The following is a 20402-nucleotide window of genomic DNA, read 5'->3' as shown; positions in this document are numbered from 1 at the left end:
TGTCAATCTCCTTGCGATTGGCTGTGGGGATGGATTCTACGTAAAACCCATCGCTCAGCAACGATCCGCTTTGTACCCGTACGACGTGCCTGTGCATTGCAGTGCATACGCATGCGCAGTTCTGACGTGATCACAGCGCAGCAAAAAAAGATAGCGTGCGATGACCCCCACAGTGGTCTCCTAGGGAGCGGTGCACAGTTTGCCCTCATGCATTTACGTATGGACCAATACAAGCGTCCCATGAATCAGGGGGCGATGACTGGAGATGAGGGGCCAGCTCAGTACCTAGCTGTATGGACACAATGCTGCTCATCTCGCTATGCAGCTTACGCTCCTCCATGGACCCAATGTCATAGACCAGCTCATACACCGGGGCCGGCTGGGGCAGCGGGGTGCTGGCGTCACAGTTAGTGGGGGTTTCCGGACGAGGGTCATCGGAGAAGCCGCTATCACTCTCAGGGGACTCGCTGGCGCATGCCTCCGTGTTGTAGACATCATTGGGATTTATCATCATCTTCAGGAACTCGTCCGGGTCTTCTCTCTCGCTCAGTCCCTGAAATCACAAAGAGGTTACAGTGCCGATCCTGGCATGGAGGCTGCAGGACAGGGACTGGTGAGGCCCTGTAAGACAGACATCCCGCAAACATGATACTCGCCTGTTAAATACAGTGTTCTATTTATTACCGTGTGAGATGACCCTTGCACACAATCCCTTTGTCATCTTGTGGGGCTTCCCTTTCCATAGATTGTGAGCTCTCACGAGCAGGGCCCTCATCACTTATGTCATCTTCTCTCTCCCCTGGAAGATTGCTGCTCGGGCCCGCTCCCACATACTGGCTCCCGGCCTATCAGTGACTGGGACCTGCCGCATCACATGGGAACAGCAGCGGGTAAGTGGGCAGCTGAGTCCACTTGACAAAGACAACAGTTGGCAACGGTGCCACACCATGGGTCCAAGGTAATGCGGAAAGCCACAGGGCTGGTGCCCCAGCTCATGGAAAAACGGGTACTGGACACATTATAGATATGTCACATTTATTACAGTGTATCCAGAAACCTGTATGAAAAGCCTCAGCCAGAATCCTGCTGTACAGAATGCGGGTTACAGACTGTAATTGTGGCTCCGCATCTTTCTGACGGACCCCTAGAATACAAAGCTGTCTGATAACAGTCACAGACGTATACGTAAAACACTCCTAGATAACATTGTGATGCTGGGGGCTGAGCTTTCTCCTAGGCATTGCACACTAGTGCACGACAGCGGGACACGGAATAGATCACACTCAGCTGCATTATAACAAGCAGACGTACATGCTCAAAAACCTGCGCATTAATAGCGCTTAAATTGGCGACGTGTATTTTAAGTTTCTTGGATATTAAAAATGTCTAAAGGAAACGTCAGGATAAAATCCGGCCAAATAAGACTTTAGTAAATGACATTAATATATCCTGTACTTCAAGCCAGGATAACAAAGTATAAAAGCTTTCTCTTGTTGGCGGAGCCGGATAATCTGTTTACACACCCTTATATTGTGTGTATGTGCGGGCAGCCAGGTGGAAAGGATACCTCCGCACATAATGCTGACCACTGCTTATGTAAACCCGTAATGGGCTTTATACACCGATACTATCTAAGGCAAATAATTGTTTTTGGATTAGAAACACTGTAAAACAAATGTATAATCACGTCTGTGATCAGCGCTAATTTATTAACCAAACACTAATCAGGATACGGCTGCTTTTACGCAGGTGTGGGAAGGGAGCCTTTGTATGGGCCAGACGCATCTACATATATGTATGCGTTATTCGCGAGCTGTTGTTGAACTATAAGTATCAGCATGCCGTGCCTGCTAAGGGCCAATTCATCACAGTGCCAAATCCTAATACACTCAGCTATAAATAACTGGATACTTCCCTACCTCCGTCGGGATTCTCTCCATCGGGATGCCGCGGTCGGTATTCTGACCGCCGACATCCCGCAAACTGGCAAATCATATCACACCCGTTTTCTAACTAGATTTAACAGCACAAACTATTTCTTTGCATCCAATGTGAAAGAAAAGCAATGGGAAATGTCCATTTTATGTACGTTACGCATAATAATGTTTACTTAGTGAATATCACCATTTAAGAGGGAGCTGCCATATTCATTTCCCCACAGCAGTAACAGGAGATATAGGGGGTCAGTGCAATCAGGAGCCAGTTTGTGAATTTATCACACAAATGCCAGTTTGCGCTACTCGCTGCGAGTTTGTGCAACTTTTCTACTATATGCGACAGGGAGAAGTGCATGAGATAGTGGGGGAACCATCCTGGACCCCAAAAAAGTGACAAGTGAGGTAAAAGGACCATATAGGAGGCTGGTAGTATCCATAAGGAAAGCACTGGATGTTCTTAAAAGGCGTCAAATGGATGATTTTTTGCACTTTTTTATTAATAGTTGTACAAAGCTAGCAAGCGCTTTCCATCAAATTACAGTCCATCCAGCAATTTGTGTGGACAGAGAAATGGGAAATTCACCTTAAAACCAGCACATCTGTATTGCCAAATGATGCTGTTTAACCCCTCCGAGTGCCTAATTATTCACTGGCAGGAGTGCACCAGAGTTTGTGGACGTTGGATCGCTTAGGAGTCCCGATGGCCTGGAAACTGCGCACGTGCAGGCCCCATTCTGCGCATGTGCAAAACCGGTCCTGCGATCGCATTGCAATAATGCGAGCACCTCTCGCTGATTGAAAGCCAGAGGCGTTCACGGGGAGGGGGAGGGGCGGCCCCGTTTTCCGGTTTCCTTGGCCTCGCAAGCCACACTGCGACTGCTAGTCTAGGCAAGCTGGGGCATACTCAGCCAGCAGTTGCAGATGTACTGCGATCGCATCGCAGTGTACAGATCGCAAATGCAGGAAGGACGTGCTGTGCGCCTCGTCCTGCATTTGCATTGCCAAGGATTGCGTTTGCAAACCTGCAGTGTGCCTTACTGATACGCCTTTTCCATCTGTAGCATGGGTCGCAGCCGTGTCGCCTGACAGCCCCCTTTCCCTCAGCGCTCACCAACCCAGCATATTGCCGGGTTGGTGACGCTGCTAGTGACGCGGCAGGGGCGGCGCTGGGAGATCACATGATCTCCCAGCGCCGCCCTCCCATACACTGTGAACGGCTCCCGTTCACACTGCACGGCTTACCGGGTTGAACACGTGTCCAACCCTTCCAGATCACTTGATCCGGGAATTTGCAGGGGGACCCTTTTCCACTAGGGCAAGACACGGGTAAATGCGCGCCCCCGCACATTTACCCGTGTTTTAAGGAGCTAGTGGAAAAGCGGTATGAATTAGACCTTGGTCCCAACATTTTTACTTTAAAATAAAGATGTTCTCTACCATATCACCTGCGCACAAACAAAGGGAATTTCCCCTGGAAAAACAATGTGAGTTTGGAATTCAATTGCAAAAGTAAATCACACCGTCAGTTCAACGTGACATTGTCTCGCAAGGACCCAACTCGCACCTAACAGGATTGACCCACAGAATAACACAAACCAGCGCCACCTGGTGGCCACATTACTTACAAAAACTGCATTCAATAACATTTGCCACTTACCGTCCGGCCGCTCACCTGCCATTCATCATAAAGTTTGTCGGCTGGAAACCCGTGGGGTTCGGACAGGGAGAACGTCACAGCGTCCGACCCCGTAAACCCCTCTGGATGGAATAACTCCTCCTGCGACTCAAACATGGTTCCAAGCAGCAGTTCTGATCTGGACAAGTCCATGTTCCCAGAGAAGGGGACACTGCAGACACACACAGTGATCATATACCAGCGGCATACAGACATCATACTACTACTGACTCCTACAGCCTAGTGACCAGGCAGTTCCAGCCTCCGTCTGATGGATATAGGAGTTACGCCATATCTCTGTATGATCTCAGGATTATTATCTGCCAGCTAGCCCTTGCCATGGCTCTTTAGATTGCAAGCTCTTTGCCTGCCAATACAACAATTGCTGGTACTAGTGTTAAATGACTATTTCAGAACAGTGCCATGTCCGGTCCTATAGAATCACTGCTCCATACTGGCATACAGTGCACAGCCTGGCATTTCCCTGCACCTTGCCATAGTATCTTACTGATTATTACACCACAGGCATATTCTGCCACAGAGAGGGAGGATAACTCACTGGCTTTACTAATACACTGTGCTATTTGTCTGCTGTACAGCAATACACACAACTCACACACACACTGCATGCACAACACACACCTGCCTGCAGCTAAGCCCAGCACAAAGCCCCCCACACAAAGAGCTGATTACCTGCCAGGGCCAGCGATGGGAATGACCTGCGCTCCGGCCGCAGATTAGATCGCAGGGTTCCAGGATCTGCACATCCTGGATGGGGCAGCCGGGTCCACCCCCTAGTCTTAAAAGGGGAACGGAGCTGTTGTTTGGCAGGTTTAATGGGTGTGTCCCGCCCCCTTGCACCTGTCACACAGGTAGACTGGGAGCTGCTTATGGTAACCGAGATTAGATAGGTGTGTCTCTGCAGAGCCACGTGAGGGGGAAGAGTACGTCTCCCAGGAGGAGAGAGGCAGCTGCCATACATACACATCACAGCCTACTGCTCAGCGACATTGCCTCTGTGTATGGCTGACACACGGCACCCATAGACAGGGATAGCGGCAGCACATAAACTGGGGGGCCTCTCTGTATGGCTGACACACAGCACCCCTAGACAGGGCTAGCGGCAGCACAAATACTGGGGGGGCCTCTCCGTATGGATGACACACGGCACACATAGACAGGGATAGCGGCAGCACAAATACTGGGGGGAGCCTCTATGTATGGCTGACACGCAGCATGCATAGACAGGGATAGCGGCAGCACATATACTAAGGGGCCTCTCTGTATGGCTGACACACAGCACCCCTAGACAGGGATAGCGGCAGCACAAATACTGGGGGGAGCCTCTATGTATGGCTGATACACGGCACACATAGACAGGGATAGCGGCAGCACAAATACTGGGGGAGCCTCTATGTATGGCTGACACACAGCATGCATAGACAGGGATAGCGGCAGCACAAATACTGGGGGAGCCTCTATGTATGGCTGACACACGGCACGCATAGACAGGGATAGCAGCAGCACAAATACTAGGGGGGCCTCTCCTTATGGCTGACATGCAGCATGCATAGACAGGGATAGCGGCAGCACAAATACTGGGGGGAGCCTCTATGTATGGCTGACACGCAGCATGCATAGACAGGGATAGCGGCAGCACAAATACTGGGGGGCCTCTATGTATGGCTCTGACATACGGCACGCATAGACAGGGATAGCGGCAGCACAAATACTGGGGGGGCCTCTCCGTACGACTCTGACACACGGCATGCATAGACAGTGATAGCGGCAGCACAAATACTGGGGGGAGCCTCTATGTATGGCTGACACGCAGCATGCATAGACAGGGATAGCGGCAGCACAAATACTGGGGGGGCCTCTCCGTATGGATGACACACGGCACGCATAGACAGGGATAGCGGCAGCACAAATACTGGGGGAGCCTCTATGTATGGCTCTGACACACGGCACACATAGACAGGGATAGCGGCAGCCAAATACTGGGGGGGCCTCTCCGTAGGGCTGACATACGGCATGCATAGACAGGGATAGCGGCAGCACAAATACTGGGGGGGCCTCTCCGTACGGCTCTGAAACACGGCATGCATAGACAGGGATAGCGGCAGCACAAATACTGGGGGGGCCTCTATGTATGGCTCTGACACACGGCACACATAGACAGGGATAGCGGCAGCCAAATACTGGGGGGGCCTCTCCGTACGGCTCTGACACACGGCATGCATAGACAGGGATAGCGGCAGCACAAATACTGGGGGGGCCTCTCCGTACGGCTCTGACACACGGCATGCATAGACAGGGATAGCGGCAGCACAAATACTGGGGGGGCCTCTATGTATGGCTCTGACACACGGCACACATAGACAGGGATAGCGGCAGCCAAATACTGGGGGAGCCTCTATGTATGGCTCTGACACACATAGTATCTGAGGTTGAAAAAAGACAATTGTCCATCGAGTTCAACCTATTTGTGGTCTCCTATGCATGATGATTTGACTAAAATTTCTGACTGATGCTGCTGTCAGCCGTTGCATTTTATCCCTATTTATAGTAACTATAATGCATGACTATGCACCATACCCCTGGATATCCTTATCCATTAGGAATTTATCTAACCCATTCTTAAAGGTGTTGACAGATTCCGCCATTACAACTCCCTCGGGCAGGGAATTCCAAACACGTATTGTCCTTACCGTGAAAAAGCCTTTACGCCGTATTGTGCGGAATCTCCTCTCCTCTAACCTGAGCGAGTGTCCACGAGTCCTCTGTGTTGATCTAACCAAAAACAGGTCCCGCGCAAGCTCTGTGTATTGTCCCCTTATATATTTGTAGATGTTGATCATATCCCCTCTTAGTCTCCGCTTTTCCAATGTAAACATGCCTAGTCTTTCAAGCCTTTCCTTGTATTCCATCGTCTCCATGCCCTTAATTAGTTTGGTCGCCCTCCTCTGTACCTTTTCAAGCTCCAGGATATCCTTTTTGTAGTACGGTGCCCAGAATTGTACACGGTATTCAAGGTGTGGCCTCACTAGTGATTTATATAACGGGAGTATAATACTCTCGTCCCTAGCATCAATACCCCGTTTTATGCATGCTAATATCTTATTAGCCTTCTTTGCTGCAGTCCTACTTTGGGTACTACTGCTTAGCTTGCTATCTATGAGGACACCTAAGTCCTTTTCCAGTACAGAATCCCCTAATTTTACCCCATTTAGTAGGTAGGTGTAATTTTTGTTCTTGTTACCACAGTGCATTACCTTACACTTGTCTGTGTTGAAGCGCATTCTCCATTTGGCTGCCCATGCTTCTAATTTAACTAAGTCGTTCTGAAGAGACTCGGCATCCTCCTCTGTATTTATAGCCTTACACAATTTGGTATCATCTGCAAAAATTGACACCATGCTCTCTAGACCTTCTGTTAGGTCGTTAATGAAAATATTGAACAATAGCGGTCCTAATACTGAGCCTTGCGGCACACCACTTAGCACTTCAGTCCAAGTTGAAAAAGATCCATTAACCACAACGCGCTGCTCCCTATTATCTAACCAGTTTTTGACCCAAGTGCATATTGTGCTTCCTAGCCCTGATTCTTGTAGCTTGTAGATAAGTCTCATGTGTGGTACAGTATCGAACGCTTTGGCAAAGTCTAAAAAGATTACATCCACGTCTTTACCCTGATCTAGGTTTGCGCTTACTGTTTCATAAAAGCCAAGTAAGTTGGTTTGACAGGATCTGTCCTTCACAAACCCATGTTGATTCCTTTTAATGACCTTATTGGTTTCAAGGAACTTCTGAATACTATCTCTTAGAATACCTTCCAATACTTTCCCCACTATAGATGTAAGACTAACTGGTCTATAATTACCTGGTTCAGCTTTACTTCCCTTTTTGAATATAGGCACTACTTCCGCTATACGCCAGTCTTTGGGAACCATACCTGATATAACTGAATCCTTAAAGATCAAAGATAGCGGTTTTGCCAGTTCAGAGTGAAGCTCCATTAGAACTCTTGGATGAATGCCATCGGGCCCTGGTGATTTATTAATCTTTAAATGTTTTAATCGGTCACAGACTACTTCCTTGCTTAAATAAGTACCTATCAGTGTGATATTCTCATTATTGAGATTGTGTGTCAGTCCCTGAATTGGGTCCTCTCTAGTGAATACTGTTGAAAAAAACTAATTTAGTGTGTCCGCTATGTCATTATCATTTTTGCTTAAAACTCCCAACTTGTCTTTTAAAGGGCCTATACTCTCCTTCTTTAATCTCTTGCTATTAATGTATTTAAAGATTTTTTTGGGATTCGCTTTGCTTTCCTTTGCTACTAGTTTTTCAGTTTCTACTTTAGCCGCTCTTATTTCCTTTTTGCAAATTTTGTTACATTCCTTATAGTGCTGAAATGACTCTGCTTCCCCGTCAGATTTGTATTTTTTAAATGCTCGCCTTTTCTTGCCCATAAGTTCCTTAATCTTTTTGTTAAGCCACATCGGTTTATGATTTTTATTCTTTTTTTGCTACTCATAGGAATACATTTGAGTGTATTTTTAGCTAGCAGGAATTTTAGTACCTCCCATTTCTCCGTAGTATTTTTTCCTAAAAACAAACCTTCCCATTCAATATCCCTGAAAAATACTCTCATCTTTTCAAAATTTGCTTTGCTAAAGTTTAGAGTCCTAGTTGAGCCAGTATAGGGCTGTTTATAGAAACTGATATTGAATGTGACCATATTGTGGTCGCTGTTTCCTATGGGTTCCCCTACTATAATACCTGATACCAAATCCCCATTGTTTGTTAATACCAGGTCTAAGATTGCATTGTACCTAGTTGGTTCCTCAATTAGTTGGACTAAGTAGTTATCATTAAGTGTGTTTAAAAACATATTGCCCCTAGCAGTATCACATAAGTCGTTTTTCCAGTTTATCTCTGGATAGTTAAAATCTCCCATCACTACTATGTCTCCTACTCCTGCTGCTCTTTCAATTTGCTTTAGTAACAATTCATCATCAGATGCGTTGATACCAGGCGGCCTATAGCATACACCCAATACTAACTTTTTTATTCCTTTTTTCCCGCATGCAATTTCTACCCATAATGTCTCGACAGTGTCTACAGTCCCCTCCCCATATATTAGGTTTTAAAAAATGGCTTTACGCAAAGACACACCCCTCCACCCTTTTTATTTAGTCTGTCTCTCCTAAACAGTGTATAGCCCTCTAGATTGACTGTCCAATCATGAGATTCATCCCACCAAGTTTCAGTAATGCCTATAATATCATACTGTTTGCTTGCTGCAAGTATTTCTAGTTCACCCTTTTTACCAGTAATGCTTCTGGCGTTTACATACATACAACTAAGATAAGTATTTTCCCTTGCGTTAGGGACATCTTTCACCTTATGTAGCAAGGATGACCTGTAATCGTCATTGGTTAGTGCTTTGGTAAAATCCCTTTTAGTACCCATGTTAGTAACCTTACCGCCTGCTCTTACCCTCCCCCAACTTCTCCCCCATTTCGTTTACTACCGCCATCCCCACTATTCTCACTGCATGACCCGTAGTTTCTAGATAAACCCTCCCCCCAGGCTCCTAGTTTAAAATCTCCTCCAACCTTCTAACCATCCTTCCCCCCAGCCAGTGGCGGAACAAGCAAGCGGTGGGCCCAGGTGCAACAAAATGCTTTGGGCCCCCCCCCCCCCCCATCCCATCCAAGTCCACCCCATGGGCAGTGCGCGCCGTAGGCGCGCGCAAAAATACATAGTGGCGTGGCTTCGTGGGGAAGGGGTGTGTCCACAAAATAATACCAATTCATAAAACGGTGCACAGTAGTCTCCATTCTTCAAATTACGCCGCACAGTAGCACCACTACACCAGGTAGAGACCCTTTTACTCCTTACAGCGAACAGATTCCCCTTTTTACACATAACGGCAGACAGTGTGCACTTTTTACACATAACGGCAGACAGCGTGCCCTCGTTACACATAGCGGCAGAGAGCATACACTTTTTACACAATGGCAGACAGCGTGCCCTCGTTACACATAGCGGCAGACAGCGTGCCCTCGTTACACATAGCGGCAGACAGCGTGCACTTTTTACACATTACGGCAGACAGCGTCCCCATTTCTCTGACGTCCTAGTGGATGCTGGGAACTCCGTAAGGACCATGGGGAATAGCGGCTCCGCAGGAGACTGGGCACATCTAAAGAAAGCTTTAGGATCACCTGGTGTGCACTGGCTCCTCCCCCTATGACCCTCCTCCAAGCCTCAGTTAGATTTCTGTGCCCGACGAGAAGGGTGCACACTAGGGGCTCTCCTGAGCTCTTTGTGAAAGTTTTAGTTTAGGTTTATTATTTTCAGTGAGACCTGCTGGCAACAGGCTCACTGCATCGAGGGACTAAGGGGAGAAGAAGCGAACTCACCTGCGTGCAGAGTGGATTGGGCTTCTTAGGCTACTGGACATTAGCTCCAGAGGGACGATCACAGGTTCAGCCTGGATGGGTCACCGGAGCCGCGCCGCCGTCCCCCTTACAGAGCCAGAAGAGCGAAGAGGTCCGGAAAAATCGGCGGCAGAAGACGATCCTGTCTTCAGATAAGGTAGCGCACAGCACCGCAGCTGTGCGCCATTGCTCTCAGCACACTTCACACTCCGGTCACTGAGGGTGCAGGGCGCTGGGGGGGGGCAGCGCCCTGAGACGCAATAAATCGATAAAAAAAACCTTATATGGCTAAAATAAATGCATCACATATAACTCCTGGGCTATATGGATGCATTTAACCCCTGCCAAAACATACAGAAAAAGGATGATAAGGACGCCGAGAAAGGGGCGGAGCCTATCTCCTCCGCACACTGGCGCCATTTTCCCTCACAGCTCAGTTGGAGGGAAGCTCCCTGGCTCTCCCCTGCAGTCACTACACTACAGAAAGGGGTTAAAAAAGAGAGGGGGGCACAAATTAGGCGCAGTATATAACAATACAGCAGCTATAAAGGGAAAAACACTTATATAAGGTTATCCCTGTATATATATAGCGCTCTGGTGTGTGCTGGCAAACTCTCCCTCTGTCTCCCCAAAGGGCTAGTGGGGTCCTGTCCTCTATCAGAGCATTCCCTGTGTGTGTGCTGTGTGTCGGTACGTTGGTGTCGACATGTATGAGGAGAAAAATGATGAGGAGACGGAGTAGAGTGTCTGAAATTGTGTTGTCACCCCCTAGGGGGTCGACACCTGAGTGGATGTACTGTTGAAATTGCGTGACAGTGTCAGCTTTGTATAAAAGACAGTGGTTGACATGAGACAGCCGGCTACTCAGCTTGTGCATGTCCAGACGTCTCATACAGGGGCCCTAAAGCGCCCGTTACCTCAGATACAGACGCCGACAGGGGTACTGACTCCTGTGTCGACGGTGAAGAGACAACCGTGATTTCCAATAGGGCCACACATTGCATGATTGAGGCAATGGAAAAAGTTTACACTTTTCTGATAATATGAATACCACCAAAAAAAAGGGGTATTATGTTTGGTGAGGAAAAACTTCCTGTAGTTTTCCTGAATCTGAGAAATAAAATGAGGTGTGTGATGATGCGTGGGTTTCCCCCTGATAACAATTGATATTTTCTAAAAAGTTATTGGCAGTATACCTTTTCCCGCCAGAGGTTAGGGTGCGTTGGGAAACACCCCCTAGGGTGGATAAAGCGCTCACACGCTTGTAAAAACAAGGGCTCTACCCTCTCCTGAGATGGCCGCCCTTAAGGATCCTGCTGATAGAAAGCAGGAGCGTATCCTAAAATGTATTTACACACATACTGGTGTTATACTGCGACCAGCAATCGCCTCAGCCTGGATGTGCAGTGCTGGGTTGGCGTGGTCGGATTCCCTGACTGGAAATATGATATCCTAGATAAGGACAGTATATTATTGCCTATAGAGCAATTAAAAAATGCATTTCTATATATGCAGGATGCACAGCGGAATATTTGCCGACTGGCATCAAGTATAAGTGCGTTGTCCAATTATTCCAGTAAAGTGGTCAGGTGATGCGGATTCCAAACGGCATTTGGAAGTATTGCCTTAAAAGAGGGGATGTACCCCAGGTCGCCTCTCAAAATAAGACGCCGTATTATCAGGCGCAGTCCTGGTTGGCAAGCGGACAAAAGGGTTCCTCTTTTCTGCTCGTGACAGAGGGAGAGGAAAATGGCTGCAGAGATCAGCCAGTTCCAAGGAACAGAAACCCTTTTCCGCCGCTGCCAAGCCCTCAGTATGACGCTAGGGCTTTACAAATTCAGGCACGGTGGGGTCCCGTTCTCAATGAATTTCAGTGCGCAGTGGGCTCACTCGCAAGTAGACCCCTGGATCCTTCAGATAATATTTCAGAGGTACAAATTGGAATTCGAGACGTATTCCCCTCGCCGTTTCCAAAAGTCTGTTTTACCGACGTCTCCCGCTGACAGGGAGGCAGTTTTGGAAGCCATTCACAAGCTGTATTCCCAGCAGGTGATAATCAAGGTACCCCTCCTGCAACAGGGAACGGGGTATTATTCCACACTATTGTGGTACCGAAGCCAGACGGCTCGGTGAGACCGATTTTAAAATCTAAAATCTTTGAACACTTGCATACAGAGGTTCAAATTCAAAATTGAGTCACTCAGAGCAGTGATTGCAAACCTGGAAGAAGGGGACTACATGATGTCTCGGGACATCAAGGAGGCTTACCTTCATGTCAAAATTTACCCTTCTCACCAAGGGTATTTCAGGTTATGGTACAGAACTGTATCAGTTCGGACGCTGTCGTAGGGATGGTCCACAGCACCCCGGGTCTTTACTGAAGTAATGACCGAAATGATGATATTCCTTCGAAGGAAGGGAATTTTAGTTATCCTTTACTTGGACGATTCCCTGATAAGGGTAAGATCCAGGGAACAGTTGGAGATCGGTGTAGCACTATATCAGGTAGTGTTGCGGCAGCACGATTGGATTTTCAATATTCCAAAATCGCAGCTGGTTCCGACGACTTGTCTTCTGTTCCTAGGGATGATTCTGGACATAGTCCAGAAAGAAGGTGCTTCTCCCGGAGGAGAAAGCCAGGGAGTTATCCGAGCTAGTCAGGAACCTCCTAAAACCGAACCAAGTCTCAGTGCATCAATGCACAAGGGTTCTGGGTAAAAATGGTGGCTTCCTACGAAGCAATCCCATTCGGCAGATTCCACGCACAGTGGAACCTTCTGGACAAATGGTCCGGGTCGCATCTTCAGATGCTTCAGCGGATAACCCTGTCACCAGGGACAAGGGTATCCCTCCTGTGGTGGTTGCAGAGTGCTCATCTTCTAGAGGGCCGCAGATTCGGCATTCGGGACTGGGTCCTGGTGGCCACGGATGCCAGCCTGCGAGGCTGGGGAGCAGTCACACAGGGAAGGAATTTCCAGGGCTTATGGTCAAGCCTGGAGACATCTCTTCATATAAACATTCTGGAACTAAGGGCCATTTACAATGCCCTAAGTCAAGCGAAACCCCTGCTTCAGGGTCAGGCGGTATTGATCCAATCGGACAACATCACGTCAGTCGCCCACGTAAACAGACAGGGCGGCACGAGAAGCAGGAGGGCAATGGCAGAAGCTGCAAGGATTTTCGCTGGGCGGAAAATCATGTGATAGCACTGTCAGCAGTGTTCATTCCGGGAGTGGACAACTGGGAAACAGACTTCCTCAGCAGACACGACCTTCACCCGGGAGAGTGGGGACTTCACCCAGAAGTCTTCCACCTGATTGTAAACCGTTGGGAAAAACAAAAGGTGGACATAATGGCGTCCCGTCTAAACAAAAAACTAGACAGATATTGCGCCAGGTCAAGGGACCCTCAGGCAATAGCGGTGGACGCTCTGGTAACACCGTGGGTGTACCAGTCAGTGTATGTGTTCCCTCCTCTGCCCCTCATACCAAAAGTACTGAGAATCATAAGAAGGAGAGGAGTAAGAACTATACTCGTGGTTCCGGATTGGCCAAGAAGGACTTGGTATCCGGAACTTCAAGAGATGCTCACGGACGAACCGTGGCCTCTACCTCTAAGAAAGGACCTGCTCCAGCAAGGGCCTTGTCTGTTCCAAGACTTACCGCGGCTGCGTTTGACGGCATGGCGGTTGAACGCCGGATCCTGAAGATCCCTACCCTGGTCAAGGCCAGGAAAGACGTAACCGCAAAACATTATCACCGCATTTGGCGAAAATATGTTGCGTGGGGTGAGGCCAAGAAGGCCCCTACAGAGGAATTTCAACTGGGTCGTTTCCTCCATTTCCTGCAAACAGGACTGTCTATGGGCCTAAAATTAGGGTCCATTAAGGTTCAAATTTCGGCCCTGTCGATTTTCTTCCAAAAAGAACCTGAAGTTCAGACATTTGTAAAAGGGGTACTGCATATACAGTCTCCTTTTGTGCCTCCAGTGGCACCTTGGGGATCTCAATGTTGTGTTGAGTTTCCTAAAGTCACATTGGTTTGAACCACTCACCACTGTGGACTTAAAATATCTCACATGGAAGTGACGAGTTAGCCCTGGTTTCAGCCAGGCGGGTGTCAGAATTGGCGGCTTTATCATATAAAAGCCCTTACTTAATATTTCATTCTGAAAGGGCAGAATTGAGGACTCGTCCTCAAATTTTCTACCTAAGGTGGTTTCTGCATTTCACATGAACCAACCTATTGTGGTACCTGCGGCTACTAAGGACTTGGAGGATTCCAAGTTGCTTGACGTGGTCAGGACCCTGAAAATACATGTTTCCAGGACGGCTGGAGTCAGAAAATCTGACTCGCTGTTTATCCTGTATGCACCCAACAAACTGGGTGCTCCTGCTTCTAAGCAGACGATTGCTCGTTGGATTTGTAGTACAATTCAGCTTGCACATTCTGTGGCAGGCCTGCCACAGCCAAAAATCTTAAAATGCCCACTCCACAAGGAAGGTGGGCTCATCTTGGGCAGCTGCCCGAGGGGTCTCGGCTTTACAACTTTGCCGAGCAGTACTTGGTCAGGAGCAAATACGTTTGTAAAATTCTACAAATTTGATATCTTGGCTGAGGAGGACCTGGAGTTCTCTCATTCGGTGCTGCAGAGTCATCCGCACTCTCCCGCCCGTTTGGGAGCTTTGGTATAATCCCCATGGTCCTTACGGAGTTCCCAGCATCCACTAGGACGTCAGAGAAAATAAGAATTTACTTACCGATAATTCTATTTCTCGTAGTCCGTAGTGGATGCTGGGCGCCCATCCCAAGTGCGGATTGTCTGCAATACTGGTACATAATTATTGTTACCAAAAAATTTGGGTTATTGTTGTAGTGAGCCATCTTTTCTAGAGGCTCCTCTATTATCATGCTGTTAACTGGGTTCAGATCACAAGTTGTACAGTGTGATTGGTGTGGCTGGTATGAGTCTTACCCGGGATTCAAAATCCTTCCTTATTGTGTACGCTCGTCCGGGCACAGTATCCTAACTGAGGCTTGGAGGAGGGTCATAGGGGGAGGAGCCAGTGCACACCAGGTGATCCTAAAGCTTTCTTTAGATGTGCCCAGTCTCCTGCGGAGCCGCTATTCCCCATGGTCCTTACGGAGTTCCCAGCATCCACTACGGACTACGAGAAATAGAATTATCGGTAAGTAAATTCTTATTTTTACACATTACGGCAGACAGCATACACTTTTACACATAACGGCAGATAGCGTGCCCTTTTTACACATTACGGCAGGCAGATTCTACCTTTTTACACATAGCGGCAGGCAGATTCCCCATTTTTATACATAGCGGCAGGCAGATTCCCCATTTTTATACATAGCGGCAGGCAGATTCCCCATTTTTACACATTGCGGCAGGCAGATTCCCCATTTTTACATTGCGGCAGGCAGATTCCCCATTTTTACACATTGCGGCAGGCAGATTCCCCATTTTTACATTGCGGCAGGCAGATTCCCCATTTTTTACATTGCGGCAGGCAGATTCCCCATTTTTATACATAGCGGCAGGCAGTCCCCCCTTTTTACACATTGCGGCAGGCAGTCCCAACAAATAAAAAAAGAAAGAGACAGAAAGAAAGAAAGAAAGAAAGAAAGAAAGAAAGAAAGAAGGAAGAATTATACTTACCCTCTCTGTTGGCTCAGGCTCCTCGGTGCAGCTTCCCGGGCAGTAGAGAAGAAGCAGGAGGGAGGTGAAGGAGGGAGCCGCAGCAGCGCTGTGTTACTGGTGGAGGCGCTGCTGCTGCTGCCCCTCTGCTTCCCTATAGGCTGTTCTCAGAGACAGCCTATAGTGAAGCAGAGGAGCAGCAGCAGCAGCGCCTCCACCAGTAACAAAGCGCTGCTGCGGCTCTCTCCTTCACTGAGAGACTGTGACCTGTTTGTATATGAGGGAGGGAGGGACGGACCCTCCTCCCTCCTTCGTGTGTGGGTGGCCAGAATCGTTCCTTATGACGGGCGGGTCACGGGAGCGCTGGTGTGCGGCTGCGGCATGACATACAATGAGTCATTGTGACTCATTCATGTAATGCCGGCCGGCGGCTGTGGGCCCTTGAGTGCGGCGGGGCCCCAGTGCAATGCACTGCCTGCCCCGCCAGTAGTTCTGCCCCTGCCCCCAGCACCGCTGCCCCCTCCTCATTCAGGTGCAATCCGTCACGACAAAAGAGATGGCGCCTGACTGAGAAGCCCGCCCAGTGTTCCAGGAACACAAACCCCTCTTTCCTGCACTAATCTCTAAGCCACACATTTACCTCCCTAATCTCCCTCTGCCTCCCTGGGCTAGCGCGTGGCACAGGTAATAATTCCGAGAATATTACCTTAGATGTCCTTGCCTTCAGTTTCTTTCCTAAGTCCCTATAGTCTTTCTTAAGGACATCCCACCTTCCGCTAACTTTGTCATTGGTGCCAACGTGCACCAAGACCGCCGGGTCTTTGCCAGCCCCTCCCAACAATCTATCTACCCGGTCCGCGATGTGCCGTACCCGAGCACCCGGGAGACAACAGACTGTACGACGATCACGGTCCCGGTAGCAGATTGCCCTATCTGCCTTCCTGATGATAGAATCCCCTATCATTCACGGCATGAATACATATGGATAGGGGCAGGTGTCCAGGGCAGTCACCAGGGGCGTATTTAGAGAGAAGGGGGCCCGTGTGCTGTCTTCGTCAAGGCCCCCTCCTCTCTAGCCGGCAGTGACAGTGACTCTGGGCATCAGGTGGTGCGCAGGTGTTTGGGAAATGGCGGCTCAGCGCCACGGTCACTGCTGTGGGACTCCGGAGAGGTAAGTTTAAAAAAAATGGGTGCAGGGTGTGCGGACTTAGTCCCTGTGGACTAAGGGGCCCGTGTGCACCGCACACACTGCACCCATTATAGGGTCTAATTCAGACCCCGTCGCTGATGTACAAAAGACTCTAGGTATGTGCAAGGTCCAGAACGCAGTTTAAGACCTGAACGGAGGCTGGAACGTGCTGTCGACGCCGCGTTTTGTGGTGACGATGCTCTGTTTAACCCCGTGGGTGGTAAGTTTTCAATTTAAAAACACACCCTGGGGAGGTGAATTGAAGTGGGAGCGGGGGGGGGGGGGGGGGCGACTGATGGGGCAGGGCGAGGTAATTACCTGACGGTCACCCACGCATCGTCTGCGGGGATCACCAGCCCCAGCGCTGATTCCCGGCCGCCTTGTGGCGCCTGGGAATCAGCATAAGCTATTTGACTGCTAAGCCCGCCCCATGGCCAATAGGAGTCTGGGGGCGGGCTAAACTCCATAATGGAGTATACTGATTCACGGGCTCCACTGAAGGAGGTAAGGGGCACGGTCCGGACACCGCAGGCGCTTCCGGACCATTGCTGGATCAGGAACTGGGAACAATCGCCATGCCTTTCTAATTTCATTTGCTCATTTTGCATTTGTTCCCAGCATAATACGGCTTCTAGAACCCGATTCATGTTTGTATAGAATTGCACAGCCGCAGGGAAGCGTATGTGCAGTTCCGTCTGATTAAAATCCTACAGGCGCCTCCTGTTAGCATCAGCGAGGAACCAAGTGCTGCGTCTGGGGACGAAGACTCAGAATACCATCATGGCCATTGCACAATGGTTAAAGGCCCGGACACTTGGGTCCAGGAAATCTGCGTCTGATGACCCCGGACTCCCTCCACCGTTTTGAAGTGGTTGTGGCTGACAGGGGGCTGTGAACAAAATCGTAAGACCCGTCTAGACATGCGTAGACCCCCAAACATTGTAATTGTATGAAAACCATCAGGTTTGCGTACAAATATGAATCAGGCCCCTAGTTATACCCCTTTCCGACTGACAATGAATTCCCGGGTTATTGCACATAAACGCGCATCAACCCAGGAAATTTCTCAGTGTGAAAGGGAACAGGAACAATATACCGGGACGAGCGTCCCGGGATTTCATCACAGGTCTCGACCAGGGTTAAATCCGGGATCGTCCCGGGAAGCTGTGCAGTGTGAATGGGTATGCGGGTCAAGGCGACCCGGCACCCGTTCTCCGCATAGGAGGAGGCGGTGATTGGAGATGATTACCTCCAATCACAGCCTCCGGTAACGTCAGCGGTGACGTCACCAACCCGGCAATATGCCGCGTCAGGCCGCAAGTCTGAAGGGGTCTCAAGCCGGGTCGCACCTGGGAAGCTCCCGCGTACACATTCCCCGGTGCGACCCGGCTCTTGTCAGTGTGAAAGGGGTGTTACTTATCATGGCCGAGAATGTTATACAGAGATACAGGAAGGCTGAGGCCCATGAGATGCGGAGACCGGCAATCACTCACGTCTGCTTCCTGGTAGAAGAGGAAGAGGGCGCATTGCAATCCCACAGCGACACACAAGCCTGAGGGAACACAGGAGACGCAACCCGGTTACAGGAAAGTCTGAGAGTAATGGCCGACAGTGGTTCCAGAGACAGAAATCCTATCCATTCTATAGAGAGAGATAGAGAGCAGCAGGTGTCACTGTAATAGCGAGGCAGCAGAACAGGTTTCCAGCTACATTTCCATGCATCTTACTATATATATATATATAATAAGATGCATGGATATATATATATATATATATATATATATATGTGTATATGCAGAGAAAGGGGTGGTGTCTAAGGGAGCTTAACCCAATGATATCTTACAGGATTTGACCACAATTCACTTTAAAATAATTTTTTATATATTTATATAAAAGAATTCAACAATCACAGTGAACAACAAATGGCTGACATAATCAAAAATGCAGACATCAGATATGGACACCGTATATTGCGGATAATTAGTTGGTCCAATGTGGATTTCTTAATTAGTACATATCCGATGTTCTTATATCCGAACCAGAAACCCAACGCGTTTCGTCCAACTGGACTTCATCAGGGGCTCAATGTCAAAAACAAGTCGGAAGAACATAAAGGAATGGATGACCAATTAATGATCGTATTAATCCCACATCAGTAAAACAGGCTTTGCAATAACAAATGTAATAAAGAGTGCGCTGATTCCTCAGCTAGGTGTGTGTTGAATATGCCAACTCAGTAAGGCAAACAGTAATACAATAATGCTGAGTTTGGTAGAAGCCACAATTTCATTTTCGTGGATAATCCTCAGCAGGAAGAGTGGCTTCTCCTAGTCAGTAGCGTCCATATCTGATGTCTGCATTTTTTATTATGTCAGCCATTTGTTATTCACTGTGATTGTTGAATACTTTTATATAAATATATTAAAAAGTCTTTTAAAGTGAATTGTGGTCAAATTCTGGAAGATATAATTGGGTTTAGCTCCCTTAGACACCACCCCTTTCTCTGCATTTATACCTTTGTACTCCGTCTAACAGGGAGTACGTCTTGAGGTTGAGCTCTTCATTTAGCGCTATTGTTAGGTCTACCCCATTCTCTCTCTCTCTCTCTCTCTCTCTCTCTCTCTCTATATATATATATATATATATATATATACACAGTAGAATGATCCAAGAGCACTCAACAACAGTGTGTGAGTGCCCTTGTATCGTTTTCTATGAAGATTGACCGCAAGTGTTATTTCTTGGAGTCACCTCAGTTGCTGCTATGGATACTATATAGATGAGGGTATTGAAGGTTTTATCTATCTATCTATCTATCTATCTATCTATCTATCTATCTATCTATCTATACATACATACATATATGGGTTCAGTATGAATTACTACTCAGAGTCACATGACACCGGCAACCTGATATTGAAGATCCTGACATCAGAGAGGGTAAGTATTTCTACCCACCCCCCCCAACTTTTTCCCCCTCTGAGCCCTATCCCTGACAGTTACCCTGATACTTACCTTTGGGATGTCGGCTGTCTGTGTTCCAGCGCCGGTCTCCCGAGTGGTGTCTATCAAATGACTGCCGGTATCCCATCCACCGGATACTAAATGCATCATAAATATATATATACTAGGTGATTCATCGCGCCCTACGGGCGCTCTTCACACCGTCGTAAGGGGCTACGCCATCTTAACCCTTGCACACCCTTGTGGCGTGCAATATTTTTATTATATGGAGTATTACATCCAATCATAATTGTGTGAGTGGTTAAATATTGCACGGACAAAGGGCGTGCGATGGTTAAGGGGTCGTAGCCCCTTGCAACGGCGTGAACAGCGCACCCAGGGCCTGGTGAATCGCCTAGTAGGTGCTGTGGTTGGAGGAGTGGCGGGTGAGAAGGGTCGCGGATGGGGGTTGCCTTGGTTGTTAGTGTTGCTAGGCGCAGGTGATTCCAGTTGCTAGGTGCAGGTTGTTAGTGTTGCTAGGCGCAGGTGATTCC

At 48.4% G+C, this 20402-nt stretch overlaps 2 protein-coding genes across 3 annotated transcripts in view; one reads left to right on the top strand and one right to left on the bottom strand.

Moving 5' to 3' along the window:
* Window positions 1-4387, bottom strand: part of CREB3L4 (cAMP responsive element binding protein 3 like 4) — a 14316-nt gene extending 9929 nt beyond the window's left edge. The window contains exons 1-3 of one of the 2 annotated variants that reach the window (XM_063946756.1): window positions 4306-4387; window positions 3595-3784; window positions 286-553 (exon numbers count right to left, since the gene is read on the bottom strand). In XM_063946756.1, the coding sequence (XP_063802826.1) occupies window positions 286-553; window positions 3595-3765 (439 nt within the window). In that variant the 5' untranslated portion in view covers window positions 3766-3784; window positions 4306-4387. The remainder of the gene's footprint in view (window positions 1-285; window positions 554-3594; window positions 3785-4305) is intronic. The other variant, XM_063946757.1, reaches the window with a different exon arrangement.
* JTB (jumping translocation breakpoint) overlaps window positions 1-20402 on the top strand; it is a 164558-nt gene that overhangs the window by 57741 nt on the left and 86415 nt on the right. The window lies entirely within an intron of this gene.

Source organism: Pseudophryne corroboree, chromosome 12 (assembly GCF_028390025.1).
Source record: "Pseudophryne corroboree isolate aPseCor3 chromosome 12, aPseCor3.hap2, whole genome shotgun sequence".
Classification (NCBI taxonomy): Eukaryota; Metazoa; Chordata; class Amphibia; order Anura; family Myobatrachidae; genus Pseudophryne; species Pseudophryne corroboree.
Note: the sequence above shows the minus strand (reverse complement) of the source record. Positions and strands in the feature narration are given on the sequence as shown.